Source organism: Ovis aries, chromosome 4, assembly GCF_016772045.2.
Source record: "Ovis aries strain OAR_USU_Benz2616 breed Rambouillet chromosome 4, ARS-UI_Ramb_v3.0, whole genome shotgun sequence".
NCBI classification, from domain to species: domain Eukaryota; kingdom Metazoa; phylum Chordata; class Mammalia; order Artiodactyla; family Bovidae; genus Ovis; species Ovis aries.
The window spans coordinates 84257658-84275479 of NC_056057.1; the positions used below are offsets into that span (position 1 = coordinate 84257658).

At 42.4% G+C, this 17822-nt stretch overlaps 1 gene segment (V, D, J or C); it reads left to right on the forward strand.

The window, feature by feature from the left end:
* Positions 1-11061: 11061 nt before the first annotated feature.
* Positions 11062-14712, forward strand: LOC101123113 (T cell receptor gamma variable 8-like). The segment is given in 2 exon segments: positions 11062-11146; positions 11271-14712. Coding segments are annotated over 2 exon segments (420 nt in total).
* Positions 14713-17822: the final 3110 nt, after the last annotated feature.

The following is a 17822-nucleotide window of genomic DNA, read 5'->3' on the forward strand; positions in this document are numbered from 1 at the left end:
AGACAAAAGGTGAATTACATTCTTCAGTTGGCAGTGCCCCCTCACGGTCATAAATTGCATGAAGGATTGGAAGGTATTTCATGATCATTTTGGCCAATGATGCTAAGAATGTTCACTTCTAGGTCAAGCCAGGATTTCACTGATAGGCCAATCGATGTGCTATTACTGGAATGGGCCCTATTAACAGTAGCCTAAAGCCTCTATATCACCTATCTTACTAATCTGTTATGGTCCAGGAAAAGCTTCCCTCTTGTTGCTTCTTCTCATACCTGAGTTACACTATTACAATTATTGATCTCATAAAGAACTGTATATTTATTCAATCCTTTCAAGACTCATAGTCATCATTACTTTTATCAGTGGCTCAGCCACATATTTGTCATGCAGCAATCTTATAAGATGGATAGAATACAAGTAATACAGGTAGTTGTGTTAATAAAGTTAGCCAAATATTTAAGCCAAGAGCTTTTAGCACCAAACCAGCGTTTTAAGAGATCTTGAAGACTGGGGAGTGGATCACTTCAGGAAGAATTCTGAGTTTTCATGTGGGTCCTTAAATGTGTTGTCATAGAGGATTCATCTGGTGTGAAAAAAGCACTCTTCAGTTTGAATTATGGCACAGATGCCTCCTGAGATGCTGTAAGGATACTGAGGACCACTCAGCTTTGTAACATGACTTTCTCATCGTAGAGAACTCAGAATTCAGTAGGTTAATAGCCTGTCTGATTACTATTATGTATAGTCTGCTGCATGAATTTGTTAAAGCTTTCATATGGCCAGCTACATCTTTGGATCCTGTGAAGGCACACAAACACCTGCTAAATGGTCATACCACTGAATTACAGATCATTTGAGCCATTAGGCTTATACCAATGGTATATTTGCTGGGGCCATATCTAAACTGGCCTGAAGGTGACCTTGAATCCACAGGAAACCTAGGGTACATCTTATGATGCATCCTGGAAGAAACCAAGGCCATTAATTGGTTCCTTAAATTCGTTAAACTCTATTAGGAGCAGCTCACTCTATATCCAGTCCTCTGATCCAGTCCGTCTTGTGTTTCTGTCTCTAAGGGTAATGATATATTGGCATTTTTCACAAGGTACAAAGCCCAGCTGCCTAGCATTATTAGAAAAACTCCTGACATACGGGAGCTTTTCTGCTAAAAGGACCATAGCCTGGTGTTAACCATATAAATCCATCTCATGATTGTGGAAAGTGTTCCCCTAATAAAGTGGGAAGATTTTAGTTTTCTCTTGTACCATAAGGTGTACAGGATCTTAGTTCCCCAACCAGGGATTGCACTTGCAACCTCCGCAATGAAAGTATGGAGTCTTAACCACTGGCCTGCCAGGCAAGTCCCAAGGTGAACAGTTTTTGACTGACTCAGCTCTTTGTTCTATTGGAGCTTGAGAAACCTTTCAAGAATATTCATATTTATGGTCACTGTTAGAGTAGGTATTATTGATCAGCTGAGTGAGGGCATCCTATCTTGTAATATCAATAGTGGCCTGAACAAGACTATGACTTCTTTCTTTTAAATAAATTTCCTAAGTGAAATTCAATCAGTGTCTTGGAAGGGCAAAACACACCAAGGTTAACGAAAGGACTGGAAATAGATAATTAACCACAAGCCCAACAACTGGATTGATATCTAAAATTTGCACAAGCTCCTTCTCAAATGGAAAAACACTTGATTCTGTGCAGAAGTCCAAGAAATTAAGAAAACATGGCTTGCATTTGGCATCTTGGGACAACTGTCTAGGTCCGATTCTTCGCATCCTGGTCCAGATGTGCCCTCTCCATTCGAGTATCACGTTAAGGTGATCTTGAGTTACAGTTCCCTCACAGACTCAGACGCCACTGAAGCAACTTAGCACATGTGCACTACAGACTAGCCTGGTGCAGGGGTCATTTTCCAGTGGGAAATATAAATCCAAGAATCAGTTTCCTTTAGTTTTGTTGCAGATGAGCAAAAGTACCTGTTAGGGGCCTTTCCATCTAGGATGGAGTATGTCTTTCCGAGTGCTCTTCTTGTACACTGGTCACTGCAAGAGAACTAAGGGTTCAAAAACAATCATCTTTATGGTCAACTGTTTTTTGTTTTTTTTTTTTAACAAATGTGCTAAGTCAATTTAATGAGGAAAATGTGGTCTTTTCAACAAATATTTAATGTGTCAACTGGATATTCAAAGTGAAAAAAACTTCCTTTCTTACCTCCAAACACATTCAAAATGGCCAGGAGAGGGTGGTATAAGTTAGCAAAAGTATCTAAATAGAATTAAGGTAGCTTCCCTGGTGGCTCAGATGTTACAAAAATCTGCCCACAATGCTGGAGACCTAGGTTCAGTCCCTGGGTTGGGAAGATCCCCTGGAGGAGGGAATGGCTACCCACTACAGTATTCTTGCCTGGAGAATTCTATGGACAGAGGAGCCTGGTGGGCTACAGTCTGTGGAGTCGCAAAGAGTTGGACACATTGAGCAACCATCACTCACACGGAGTAAAACAATATCACACTATGCATCAATCCAACATTCCAAAGAGGACAGAAATTGATCGCTGAATCACAAACAACCTAGCAATTTACTTAGGGCACAGGCTCTGGAGACTGGCTGACTTGGTTCAAATTCTTCATTCCCTAGGCAACCTCAGTTCAGTTCAGTTTGGTCGCTCAGTCGTGTCTGACTCTTTGCCACCCCATAAATTGCAGCATGCCAGGCCTCCCTGTCTATCACCAACTCCCAGAGTTCACTAAAACTCATGTACAACGAGTCAGCGATGCCATACAGCTATCTCATCCTCTGTCATCCCCTTCTCCTCCTGCCCCCAATCCCTCCCAGCATCAGAGTCTTTTCCAATGAGTCAACTCTTCGCATGAGGTGGCCAAAGTACTGGAGTTTCAGCTTCAGCATCAGTCCTTCCAAAGAACACCCAGTACTGATCTCCTTTAGAATGGACTGGTTGGATCTCCTTGCAGTCCAAGGGACTCTCAAGAGTCTTCTCCAACACCACAGTTCAAAAGCATCAATTCTTCAATACTTAGCTTTCTTCACAGCCCAACTCTCACATTCATACATGACCCCTGGAAAAACCATAGCCTTGACTAGACAGACCCTTTGTTGGCAAAGTAATGTCTCTGCTTTTGAATATGATATCTAGGTTGGTCACAACTTTTCTTCCAAGGAGTAAGCATCTTTTAATTTCATGGTTGCAATCACCATCTGCAGTGATTTTGGAGCCCCCCAAAATAAAGTCTGACACTGTTTCCACTGTTTCCCATCTATTTCCCATGAAGTGATGGGACCAGATGCCATGATCTTTGTTTTCTGAATGTTGGGCTTTAAGCCAACTTTTTCACTCTCCTCTTTTACTTTCATTGAGAGGCTTTTTCGCTCCTCTTCACTTTCTGCCATAAGGGTGGTGTCATCTGCATATCTGAGGTTATTGATATTTCTCCTGGCAATCTTGACTCCAGCTTGTGCTTCCTCCAGCCCAGCATTTCTCATGATGTACTCTGCATAGAAGTTAAATAAGCAGGGTAACAATATACAGCCTTGACATACTCCTTTTCCTATTTGGAACCAGTCTGTTGTTCCATGTTCAGTTCTAACTGTTGCTTCCTGACCTGTATACAGGTTTCTCAAGAGGCAGGTCAGGTGGTCTGGTATTCCCATCTCTTTCAGAATTTTCCACAGTTTATTGTGATCCACACAGTCAAAGGCTTTGGCATAGTCAATAAAGCAGAAATAGATGTTTTTCTGGAACTCTCTTGCTTTTTCTATTATCCAGCGGATGTTGGCAATTTGATCTCTGATTCCTCTGCCTCTTCTAAAAGCAGCTTGAACATCAGGGAGTTCACGGTTCACATATTGCTGAAGCCTGGCTTGGAGATTTTTGAGCATCACTTTACTAGCATGTGAGATGAGTGCAATTGTGCATTAGTTTGAACATTCTTTGGCATTGCCTTTCTTTGGGATGGAATGAAAATGGACCTTTTCCAGTCCTGTGGCCACTGCTGAGTTTTCCAAATTTGCTGGCATATTGAGTGCAGCACTTTCACAACATCATCTTTCAGGATTTGAAATAGCTCCACTGGAATTCCATCACCTCCCCTAGCTTTGTTCGTAGTGATGCTTTCTAAGGTGCACTTGACTTCACATTCCAGGGTGTCTGGCTCTAGGTGAGTGATCACACCATCGTGATTATCTGGGTCATGAAGATCTTTTTTGTACAGTTCTTTTATGTATTCTTGCCACCTCTTCTTAATATCTTCTGCTTCTGTTAGGTCCATATCATTTCTGTCCTTTATTGAACCCATCTTTGCATGAAATGTTCCCTTGGTATCTCTAATTTTCTTGAAGAGATCTCTAGTCTTTCCCATTCTGTTGGTTTCCTCTATTTCTTTGCATTGATCATTGAGGAAGGCTTTCTTATCTCTCCTTGCTATTCTTCCAGTAAGTTACTTAACCTCCCCCAGCCCCTGTTTCATATATAAAATGGTCATCAAACTATATAGAAAGAAAGACACTCATTTAGAGGTAATGATAAAATTCTAGTATTTCTTTATAGACTATTTCCCATATAACTGCCAGGTATCTGCGGCTGAAATAGAAGTAATCTGGATGCTGTAACATTCTCCCCAAGGAATCAATGATTTGGCAACTCTCCTAACATGACCACATAATTCTGGTATCTTCATATGTGACAGGTAAAATTGTCAGGAGAAGCCAAAGAAGTACATTTACACTTGTAAGCTTGAACTCATTCTCCCATCATAGCGAGCTGACCAGCTGCCCTGGGCTACATCCCACAAGCCAACAGAGCCCAGCAAAGCAGATAAAATAGAATGGCAGGGGTGGCAGAGAGAAATTAAATGTAATAAAAGGAAAGGAAGCTATTTAAAGATACTGATAGCAATAGAAATTAGTATTAGGAAGTTTGGGAAAGAGGGATGAAGGCCAGAGTGGGAATGAGAGGAAAATAACAGATAAGGGAGACAGTGTCATAGAGATAAAAAGAGTTAGTGAGGAGGGAAATGTACACACAGAATTATAGATCTCTAATGAAAGGGGAGAGAGATAATAAAAGAGAGGTGAGTAAAAAGACAAAGAGAGAAGGATAGAAACAAAGGGATAACGAGATGGAAACAGAGAGATGAAGAGGAGGAGGGAATATTAACATTGAGAAATAAGAGTAGAAAGAGATTTTCATATAAATACAGTGAGAGGGACAGGTAAACCCCGGAGACAGAGATGGAGAGACAGGGAAATACCCAGGAAGAGAATCAGAAATGGAAGCAGAGACACAGTGACACAGCTATAGAGACAGAAGAATATGTCTGGCCACATACAGTATGATATACATGTTGAGATGGATATGCAGAAATAGGGGGAATATTGTGAGAGAGAGAGAGAAAGAGAGGGAGAAAGAAAATTAGAGATATGCATATTCATGTACATACTGTTACAAACTCTATTTACATAGTTGCACAGTATATGAATATATTTTATATAATAAATTAATAATATGTTTTATTTCTTTTCTATTTATATATATTTTCTATTTATATATATTCTTTCTACCTATCTATAGCTATGTCTATCTATTTATTTATCAATTATTTATCTACCTATCATCTATCTAACTGCATAATGAACTGGTATAACAAACATCCCAAACACACAGTAGCTTAAAACAATAATTAATTCTCACAAGCCCACAGGTCAGCCGGGCTATTCTGCTGATCTGGGTCAGATTTAGCTGTTGACCAGCCAGGCCCAAGGTAACCCATCAGCTACCATCATGTGACCTGGTCAAGATGGCCTGGGCTGAAATGAATCAGCTCTGTTTCAGGTGGGACTTCATCCTCCAGCTAACTAGGTGGACGTGTTCTCACGACAGTGGGGGCGTCCAAGAGAGTCGCCGGGAGTGCATTAGGCCTCTTTTGTTGTGGTTGTTCAGTCACTCAGTTGTATCCGACTCTTTTCGACACCCATGGACTGCAGCACGCCAGACCTCCCTGTGCATCTCCAATAACTGGAGTTTACTCAAACTCAAGTCCATTGAGTCAGTGATGAAGGAGTACAAACAGTCAGGCACACATCTGAGTAGTAGGTTGCTGCTAGCCGTGAGAGTCAGATCTTAGTTAATAATTTCAGTTCATTTCTAAGCATAGGAAGGTGAAAAATTTTGTATTCATAATTTTTTTCCTGATAATATCTAACTATCCAAAGTCTTGATTTGCCAGCTTCCCTAAGCACAGATTACCTCAATCCTGGTGTTCATCCTGAAGTTTTTTTGTGGTGTGTTAAATATCAGTAGCTGCAGTGGTTAATGGGTTAATGACCCAATCCTAGTAGAGCCAGTTAGTGAGCAACATGCTTTAGTTGGCAAGGTCTAGATTTGGAACTAGAGCTCCATAACTAGTGAGGAGAATGGCACTTCTCGTTTGAGGGGCTGAAATTCACATCGCAAGGAGTGAGTTCCAATTCTGGAAATATTACTGTGACCACACTTGGTCCCCTATCTCTCATTGATTGCAATTGTAACTCCTGAATCTGAGGACTCTGTAAAGTAAAGGGTAGCAAGCAGATAGGAAAAGAAAATCATAAAGTGAGTGTTACTGAACAAATGGTGAGTTTCCCTTATTATTATTATTATTATTATTTACTGCAGATCTTCCCTGGCCTGGACTCAAAAAGAGCCTGAAGCCTGTATGTGCATCAGGTGCAGACAGAAGGAAGGGGGCACTCAGTGGGCCAGGACCCCTGCATTTCTGTTTTTGCTTCTTTTGTCCTTTCTCATTCTTTCCCACCCCTCACCCCCCTAACCCACTCCCCCACCCAGTGTCTGTGATAGCAGTAGTGACTACAGGAGGTTAAACCCTGAGGGAAGAGACCTTCTCTCTGACACAAGACCCTGTGGTCCCAAGAGCACGTGGAGAATCCCAGTGGCTTTTGTTCTCTCTCTGTTGTCTCCCTTCTTGGTGCAGAAGGCAGCCACAGTTGCAGAAATTCACGGCAGAGCAAATATACTAAAGTCCACTTATCTGGTCCCAGAACCAGAGGGACAATTCCTGTGAGCTGGAAAATGGTATAGAGATTGCAGAGAGGATGTTAAGAAAAAAAATCTTATATAACTGGTGTTTGACTAGGATTACCCCCCTCCCCCGCCCATATGCATAGGCGTAAATGTGAGGAAAAACAGACTTCACAAATTGATATTAAATGTAAACAACCACCTAGGGCCTATACTCAGCTTCCCTGGTGGCTCAGATGGTAAAGAATCTGCCTGCAATGCAGGAGATCTGGGTTCAAGCCCTGGGTCATGAAGATTCCCCTGGAGAAGAGAACAGCAATCCATTCCAGTATTCTTGCCTGGAAAATCCCATAGACAGAGGAGCCTGGCAGGCTACATACAGTCCATGGGGTTGCTAAGAGTCGGACACGACTTCATTTTCACTTTCACTTTTTACTTTCATGCATTGGAGAAGGAAATGGCAACCCACTCCAGTGTTCTTGCCTGGAGAATCCCAAGGATGGCGGAGCCTGGTGGGCTGCTGTCTATGGGGTCACACAGAGTCAGACCCGACTGAAGCAACTTAGCAGCAGCAGCAATGGGTCAATTAATTCTCTGCTAAAACAGCACAAAAACCAGAGCCAAAAAAAAAAAAAAAAATCAGCTTTCTCCATAGTATTTAAGCACTCTCTAGAGCCCATAGGATTGTATTGAAAATGTGCAGAATACAATCCACAATTCCCTAACAGGTGAAGAACCAGGAAGATCTCGACATCACACTGTGGAAAACCTAGTAAACAAAGGCCAATCCTGACGTTATCACAGGATTTTTTATGCCCGTGGAAGAAAATGGGGAGATGGACATAGAGATAGAAAGTCATACAGTTGAGAGAGATATAAATCAAGAATTAGAAAAGACAAGACAGGTGGTAGAGTAGGCAGGCAGAGAGATATAAAGAGAGAAAGAGAGATGAGAGAGAGAGTAAGACAGAAGAGAGATGAAGAGAAACAGAGAAGGGGAAGGGGACAGAGCTGGAAAGAAAGGTAGAGAAAGACTTAGAGGGGTGAGCAGTGATAGTAAATACAGAAGATCCGTGGACATAGAGATGGAGAGACAGAAACCAGTCCAGACAAGTGGTGGAGAAAGCCATGAAGAGGCAGGGAAACAGAACAGAAGAGAAAGAGAGAGCGAGAGAGCCAGTGCAAGAGACAGAGCTGAAAATGCTTAAGAGAATTGAGTTTTCTTATTTCTCTTTTCCTTTCTTTCTTTTTTTCTTCCAATTTCTCACCCTGGACCCCTATCTGTCTCTTTCTTTGGGTACATTGTGTCTAATGAATATATTCTAGTGCCAATATATTGTAATTTTTTCAACATCATAGTTGATCTTTCACATTCTGGTTTTTTCTCTTACTATTTTTTTTGTGTTTGAAAATTTTTCTTTCAACTCTAGACTAATGGAAATTTTCTCCTTTCTTATTTTTTTTGAATTTATTTACTTATTTTTGGCCATGTAGCTTGGCATGTAGGATTCTAGTTTCCAGACCAGGGATCTGACTGGTGCCCTGCAGTGAAATGCAGTCTCACCCACGGGACTGCCAGCAAAGTTCCTCTCCTTTTTTATTTTTAAACCATGAAGCTTCTGTTCCTGAAAGGATTTTCCAGAACTCCAGGGCACCTGCACTTGCTTCATGTACAACAGCCTGGAACACTCTGCTCTCAGATTAGTTCATGTTGCCTGCACCATTGGTCCTGGTGGCGTAGGGAAGATCAGCTGTAATCCTGTCCCTTCCTCACTCCCCAGCTGTCTCTCATGAGCCTAGAAAATGAATTATGTGAGAGAGGGTGGCCCAAACATTTTATTATACATATTTTAAACACATATCCCAGCATTTTACAAAAGTAGTGGGTGAGAATCTGTATGCACATCATTTCAGTTCCACTATGGTTTCACTGTCCTTGTCTGATCTCCTACTTATCCATCTATGAGTCCAGGTAAATCAAAGGGGAAAATTTTAATAGTGTCACCACAAACATGCTTGTCTTTGAGTCCTGGTGACATGAACAAACATTTCTGTTAGATTTATGCCTCATAGTGGAAACGCAGTGTATCTGAACACCTTTCAATAGGTTTACCATTCCTTGTGGTGACTGCAGCCATGAAATTAAAAGACGCTTACTCCTTGGAAGGAAAGTTATGGCCAACCTAGACAGCATATTCAAAAGCAGAGACATTACTTTGCCAACAAAGGTCCATCTAGTTAAGGCTTTGGTTTTTCCAGTAGTCATGTATGGATGTGAGAGTTGGACTGTGAAGAAAGCTGAGCACCGAAGAATTGATGCTTTTGAACTGTGGTGTTGGAGAAGACTCTTGAGAGTCCCTTGGACTGCAAGGACATCCAACCAGTCCATTCTGAAGGAGATCAGCCCTGGGATTTCTTTTGGAAGGAATGATGCTAAAGCTGAAATTCCAATACTTTGGCCACCTCATGCAAAGAGTTGACTCACTGGAAAAATTCTGATGCTAGGAGGGATTGGGGGCAGGAGGAGAAGGGGACGACAGAGGATGAGATGGCTGGATGGCATCACTGACTCGATGTACGTGAGTCTGAATGAACTCCAGGAGTTAGTGATGGACAGGGAGGCCTGGCGTGCTGCAATTCATGGGGTCGCAAAGAGTCGGACACGACTGATCAACTCAACTGAACTGACTGTATATGCAGGAACTATTCATGTTCTTTACTTTTTTTTTTTTTTCATTTTGTCTATTTTGAATGATTTCTTTCTTTTAAAACTCAATTTATTTAAACAAACAAACCATTTGAGTGTTTCTCCCATCTCCTGCCACTTGCCTCTGGTAACCACTGATCTGTTCTCTGTTTCTCCACATGTAAGAGAGATTTATGATATTTGTCTTTCTCTGTCTTACTTTTTCACTCAGCATAATGCTCTTAAGTTCCACCCATATTGTTGCGAATGTCTGAGGGGTATTCCATCGCATACATGTACTACAGCTTCTTTACCCATTCATCTGTTTGCTGATGGACACTTAGGTTGTTTCTGAGTCTTGACTGTTGTAAACAAAGCAGCAATGAACACGGGAGCGAAGATACCTTTTCAAGTCAGTTTTTTGTTTTTTTCTTCAGATCAATACCCACAAGTAGAATTGCTGATCACATGGCAGTTGCATTTTCAATTTTTCAGGGACCCTTCATACTGTTTTGATAGTGACTGTGCCAATATACATTTCCACCAAGAGTGCACAAGGGTTCTATTTTCTCCTTATTCTCACCCACACTTGTTAGTTCACGTCTTGTTGATAACAGCCATTCTCACAGCGGTGAGATGACATCTCATTGTTGTTTTGATATCCATTTTCCTGAATTTCAGATAAACATCATATTTTTTTTAGTGTAAGTATATCCAAATGTTACATAGTACTATGTAAGACATTTTTCTCCACCAAATCTAGCAACCTTAGGTAAAGGGCTTTTACTTGATGATGAAAAAATTTCTCTTATTTAATTGATTTGTAAGCACACACACTTCCACATTTAACTTTGAAGAGAGTTAAATGTAGATCAACACACCTGGTATCAATTTCTTGTAATAAAAGAGGGGTGAATGCTTATTGGATTTGTGGGTGGTTGCCTCAAAATTTACCTACAGATGTAAAAAGGAAGGTAGTGCAGGGAAATGATAGAAAGGTGGTTCCTCGAGAGAAAGACCATGGCAGCGTCATTAACACTGAAATACTGAGCTGCAGGGAACTTAGCCTGATTCAGGTCTGCTCACTCCACCAGGCAACAGGCAAGCTTTGTCCATGTTTCACTGTGCACCTCCTATCTAATCCCTCTGCTTGCAGTTCTGAGCTCTCAGAGCTCAGGCTTTTCTTCTCCTGTTGGGGAGGTGGCTGCTCCCAGCCTGCCCTCCAGAAAGGGGTTGGTGCAAAGAGGCAGGGCTCCTCCCCAGGCCTCACCCAGCACCCACCCCTTCTGGGATCAGCCTGGTGGTCTTTAAGAGAGATCCTCGCTGACTCCTCGGCCTGTCACATCTTCTGGGAAACTCGGTCTAGCTCGCTGTCCCAGGCATGCTGTGGGTCCCAGCACTCCTGATTTTCCTGGCTCCTGGTAAGTGTGTTGGTGGATGCTCCGGGGATTTTTCTGTAATTTTTGGCGATGGTGAGGGGGAGGGTCATACTAAGAAATGGTGTTTCCTCTTTCTCATGATTTTTTGTTGCTTTCCCCCTTGCAGTCACACAGGTATCTTCCAACATGGGAGAGGACAAGTTGTCAGTCACGAGGGCGACTGGGTCATCTGTTGTAATCGATTGTGATCTTACACAAAACTATATCCACTGGTACAAATTCCAGGAGGGAACTGTGCCCCGACGCCTTCTCTACTACGATGTCTACTACTCAAAGGTTGTATTGGACTCAGGAATCAGTGAAGGGAAATACCACGTTTACAAAGGCACAGGGAAGAGCTACACGTTCGTAATCTCAAACTTGCAAGAAAGTGATTCTGGCACGTACTACTGTGCTGTCTGGGAGAAGCACATTGGTTTAGACTTCCTTTACACTGCACTGGAAATTTTGCTTGTGGCTGCCAAAACAGCCCTGCTACACAGATAGATCAACCCCTGTCTCACTTCCTGCCCCCAATTCTTTTTACTCTGAATGAAGAGAAATCCTGAGCTCAATGCCCAGCCCCAGTCACTGCCACCTCCCACCTCCCCTTAGTAGCTGTTGTTTGTTGTTTAGCCAACAGTTAAAGATTTTTCCTAAAAGCAAGTCTCCATCTTAAGGCTTCAGGCAAGCAGCTGGTAGGCAGCCTATTCTTTTAACTTCCCTAGGAGCTGGTGGAGTCTATTCAACCATCTCTTGAGGACAGACAGAGCACCTCGGATTGATCTATTAAGGGGAATATTTAGGAGAACAAATTGAAAGGTTAGTTATATTGAATCATTTATCTGATCATTTTCCAGAGAAGATGGCTAGGAATGAAGCATCTTCATCATTCATGATTATGAAATATGAGAAAAGCTGGAGTCAAAACTTGGATTCCTGAAGCCCAAGCTGGTATCTGACCTATCTTTTGGACAAGTTGATATTTTTCTCATATAAACAACCAGGGCGTGAAATGTAGGAAAAGGGGGATTGATGTAGCTATGCCAATCACAGTACTCTACTTACACCTTCTGTTGAAGTTCAGCCCACAGCCAGAACTGTTCTGTATTAAACAAGCAAAGCCAAAGGTTGTTTTCACTCTCACCCCCGATATCGACATGACCAAGTCCCAAACTGGAATGAGACTCAGATTTTTTTCAATAATTCAAGTTAAAGAACATTTTGGGTGAACAATTAAACAATGAGTGGTATCTATATCAATTGAAAAGTCATATAAGAAATGACTTTCTTATTGGGTTAGGTTTAAGGACATAAAATTAATATTGAAGTACAGAAATGCTATATTTATATGTATGTGGTTTCTTATGTATGCGGTCTCCTGTGTGTGCGTGTGGGCTAAGTCGCTTCAGTTGTGTCTGACTCTGTGAGATCCTATGGACCGTAGCCTGCCAGGGATAGGCTGTACTGTCCGTGGGATTCTCCAGGCAAGAATACTGGAGTGGGTTGCCATGCCCTCCTCTAGGGGGTCTTTCCACCCCAGGGATCGAACCCAGGTCTCCTGCATCTTCTGCATCGCAGGCAGATTCTTCACCACTGAGTCACCAGGGGGCCCCTCTTGTGTCTGCTGCTGCTGCTGCTGCTGCTGCTAAGTCGCTTCAGTCATGTCCGACTCTGTGTGACCCCATGGACGGCAGCCCACCAGGCTCCTTCGTCCCTGGGATTCTCCAGGCAAGAACACTGGAGTGGGTTGCCATTTCCTTCTCCAATCTCTTGTGCATAGTATCCTCCAAATTTCTATCAGAACAGTGTTTCTTAATGTGTGGTCCATGGACCACACCTGAATCAGAAGCATTTGGTTGGAATAAAAGTCCCCATTCTGGATGGCACCTAATATAGGGAACACAAACCTTGGAATAAAGCCTGAAAATGTGCATTTTACAGTAAGTTCCATAGCTGATTCTTACTCGTTGATTTATATCAATTTATATCAACTGCTGTGCTAGCAGTAACATATAAAGTGGCATGTCTCCCTCTGAAATGGGCCAGTTCCTGGCCTTAAACAGGAGTGGATTCTAGAACAGTGTTCATGGGCTTGTCCCCATCCCAGACGTCCTTCCTTTCTTGTTGCATCCTGGGTGCTGCTGCTCTTCCAGGTCATCACATTTCTCCATGAGAATCCCACAACCACAGGTCAAAGTTTCTGGTCCCTCTCACTCCTGTGACTGCAGGCAAGAAGGAATTGGATAGTAAGTGCACTGACTTTAACTTGGGCCTCAGTAGCAGGGACCACACACTATTTTGGACTTTAAAAAAGATTGAAACAAAAACTTCTTGTCATTTATATTTTTCCAGTGTTGTATAGGCTTTGTTCTGCACATTTATTTCTTTGATCCACTTTGAATTTAAATTTTGCATAAAACTGGACCTACACAAATGGAGAGACATAACATATTCATGAAGGAAAAGATCAATATCATAAAAATGCTGATCTTTCCTAAATTCATGTATGTAAATTGACTACAATTCCTATCAGAATCAAGAAATATTTTATTTTTGTTCTATGATATAGAACAAATTATTTGAAACATAGAGAATTTCTATTTATTGGATAAAGCATGATTAAGTAATGAAACAACCCAAGTATTTGTGTAAATAATGACAGGAATAGCACTATCTTATTCAGTATGTGAGGCTTCCCTGGTGATTCAGATTGTAAAGAATCCACCTACCAATGCAGGAGATGTGGGTTCAACCCCTGGGTCGGAAAGATCCCCTGGAGAAAGTAATGGTGACCCACTCCAGCATTCTTGCCTGGAGAATTCCATGGGCAGAGGAGCCTAATAGGCTACAGTCCATGGGATCTGAAAAAGTTGGACATGACTTAATGACTAAACAACAACAACAACATTATCATTTCATAGGAATCATCCTGACACAATAAATGCTGGTTTTGGTGTGAGATGACTCTAAATTAGAAAGTGTAGCTATAGGTTCCAAATTCAAACAGTGGATTTCATAAGTTAGTGTGGCTTTTGTTTCTAATGACCAGGGAAACATGATATCTTTTTGCTTCTAGAATTTTGGTTGTGCTAGTAGCCAATACATGACTGACCCTTACTGAAAGTGTGTTATGTGAAAGATATTGTTCTGTATCTTACAAGCATTTTCTATTTAATCCTCATTACTCACCTTGTGGTGTTACAATATTTCTCCCTGTCCCTACTTTACAGATATGTTTTTGTAAGTTGATAAAATTAAGTTCCTTCAAATGAAGCCACACAGCTCTAATCTGGGGATTCAACCCAAACTACCCGAATCAATGGTTCATGTAATTAATTCTCTATCCCTCCCTTAGGATACAGACATAGAGCAAGAATACCAAAGCCAAGGCCCTAAGACAAGACAGCCCCATGGGCAGGAGTGTAAGTGCATGGACTTCTGAGTATCACAGATTAAAATTTAAACCCCAGTTCTTTTATTTATTAGCTATGTGAAAATGCAAAAATTCATTATGTTGTCCTCATTGACCAATTGGGAGTAATTACACCCAACTCAAGGCGATGGCACCCCACTCCAGTACTCTTGCCTGGAAAATCTCATGGACAGAGGAGCTTGGTGGGCTGCAGTCCATGGGGTCGCGAAGAGTCGGACACGACTGAGCGACTTCCCTTTCATTTTTCACTTTCATGCATTGGAGAAGGCAATGGCAACCCACTCCAGTGTTCTTGCCAGGAGAATCCCAGGGATAGGGAAGCCTGGTGGGCTGCCATCTATGGGGTCACACGACTGAAATAATTTAGCAACAGTTATTACACTGATAAGATCACACATATGGAATGTCTCCCACCAGGTATCCATTTAGCCAGCATCGAATCAGTACTAGTCAGTGGCCCCTTCTCCTACATGAAGGTTGTAAGTGAAATAGGAGTTCTGGCTCTGGCCCTGCTGATTCCTCCTTCACTCCCTGTATCAGGGGGCCTGGAACTCAGCTAACACCTGACCTGATCAAGGGCAATGAGTTATGAGCAGGTCAGCCCCTGATAGCCTTTCCACACCAAATGTTAGTGATTCTGGAATTCTGACTCTGAAGATAAAGTATCGAAAAGGGAAATTTCCTGGAACACACTCAGCCTTGTGGTTCATTCAGTAACCAAGGCAGACCCATCATAATTAATGTTAGTTATTTCTTGACATCATATATTTCCTGCAAAATTTCAAAGAAGAGTGAGTGCCATTGTTCTATAACATCACAGCCACGATGAGAGACATTCAGGACAGAGAAGTGAATGAGGTATGAGCTCCTAAAGAGTCTGTGAGTTTGGGTTAACCACTTTCTTCCATTTTATGCAATTTTCTCTGTAATAAACTCCACCCCACTCCACTGTGAATGTCAGCAGATTTCATGGGTTTTATCCTCCGTAGGAATCCCATTGATGTATAATATGTAATGGCTCTGCTGCTGCTGCTGCTTCTGCTAAGTCGCTTCAGTTGTGTCCGACTCTGTGCGACCCCATAGACAGCAGCCCACCAGGGTCCCCCATCCCTGGGATTCTCCAGGCAAGAACGCTGGAGTGGGTTGCCATTTCCTTCTCCAATGCATGAAAGTGAAAAGTGAAAGTGAAGTCACTCAGTCATGTCGGACTCTTCGCGACCCCATGGACTGCAGCCTACCAGGCTCCTCCGTCCATGGGATTTTCTAGGCAAAAGTACTGGAGTGGGGTGCCATAGCCTTCTCTGATGTAGTGGCTCAGATGCTTCTAAATCAGTGATTCAACTTGATATTTATGCTAAACCTTTTCAGGTCTGAGGTATTTGTTGTACATGGAGATGCAGGGTTACAGAGCAGTTAAGAATGTGTTCTTTACAGTCAGGTTTCTGGGAATGAAATATGGTTTCTGGTATTTTCTAGATGTGTGACATCAGACAAATTAGTTCTCTCCATCCTCAGTTGATTTTTAAAATGAAATAAAAATCTCATAGATTATTGTAAAATGAAGTAAGATTAGGGCTTTGCTTGCAAAGTTCTCAGAATAAGGGCCTGGTGTTTGGATCATGGTTACTAAAGATTAGCTGCTATTAGTATTAGGAGACATGGTGAGGGCTAAGAAGATACTAAAATCTCTCAGAATATTTTTTCCCCCTCTGGACTCATTCATTAAAAACACAGATTATTTGCTAATATTTGAGAAGGTTCTAAGTGAATTTGGCAGAGGTTGTTGATTAACTTGAACTTTGAGTTGGATTCTGGGTAGTTCTGGTGGTGGTCCTTGTTTACCTTGGGGATTGGTGGTGCTAGGGTGTCACTTTATAGTAGGTCATCAGCAATAACTAATTGTGACCTTCTCCCATCACTATTCCCTGAACTTTCAAAAGAACAGGTAACCAATCAAAGGACTTCTCCTAGATACCCTGCAGCTGCAGCTCATGAACACCTCTGCCGTTACACTTACCTCCTCAAGAGGGCAGACTACTTTGTCATCATTGCCTTCTGCATGTACAGGAGAACAGGTGTCAGTAACAACGGGAAGAGCTCGTGACAGAGGGGCCCCAAAGGGGTCAATGTGCCTTCATCATCTATTCTTTCAAAAAGTGTCTGCTGAGGATCTAGCCTGGCTTCCTTTCTGCATTTGGGTTATTTCTATTCACATGGTATTTTTCTATTATATCTTTATTTTGTAAGAGGTTTTCAAATCTTTGGGCAGACAGTTTGACCCTGTATCAAGGAATTCTGCCATTAATCAGGGGCAGGGTCCAGGGCTGGTCTGGGGGAACCTCTCCCACCACTATCCCCACAGCCTCATCAGCTCCTCCAGCGCTTGAGTCCTTGTACCTCCTGAGCACACACAGTGGCCGGCTCCCTGTTTTCTTTTCCTTCAGCTCCTCCACACAGACCATGGCTGGGACCTTCACTGCCATATACCCTGGAGCTGCCAGCTTTAGTGCTTAAATTCTGCACCTTTATTTTCATAATAGACATCAAAAAATTAAACATATCAAAAGCTCACATTTGTCTTTGAGTACTTTAATTTCATGAAATATAGTGAAGGTTAGAAACAACATGACAACTGAGCTATCAAATTCAGCATTGGTTGTAATAATGGTCATTAACACATTTCTATGTCTAATGTGATTATGGTGCTTTCTTTGGGGCCATTGGCTCCAATGGGTGTGTGTGTGTGTGTGTGTGTGTGTGTGTGTGTGTGTGTGTGTGTGTGTGAACTGCTCAGACGTGTCTGACTCTTTGTGACCCCATGAACTGTAGCATCCCAGGCTCCTCTCTCCACAGAATTTTCCAGAGAAGAATACTGAAGTGTGTTGCCACAGCCAAACTAAGGTGCTGGGATTCTTCTCTTTCAAAGTTGCCAGATTCAGACTCATTGGCCTGAGACGTTCCTATAGTGACAGTGTGACACCCAGCATGACTTGCACTTGCTCAGATTGTACTGCTGCTGCTACTGCTGCTAAGTGGCTTCAGTCGTGTCCGACTCTATGTGACCCCAGAGATGGCAGCCCACAAGGCTCCCCCATCCCTGGGATTTTCCAGGCAAGAACACTGGAGTGGGGTGCCATTGCCTTCTCCAATGCATGGAAGTGCAAAGTGAAAGTGAAGTCGCTCAGTCGTGTCCGACTCCTAGCGACCCCATGGATTGCAGCCCACCAGGCTCCCCTGTCCCTG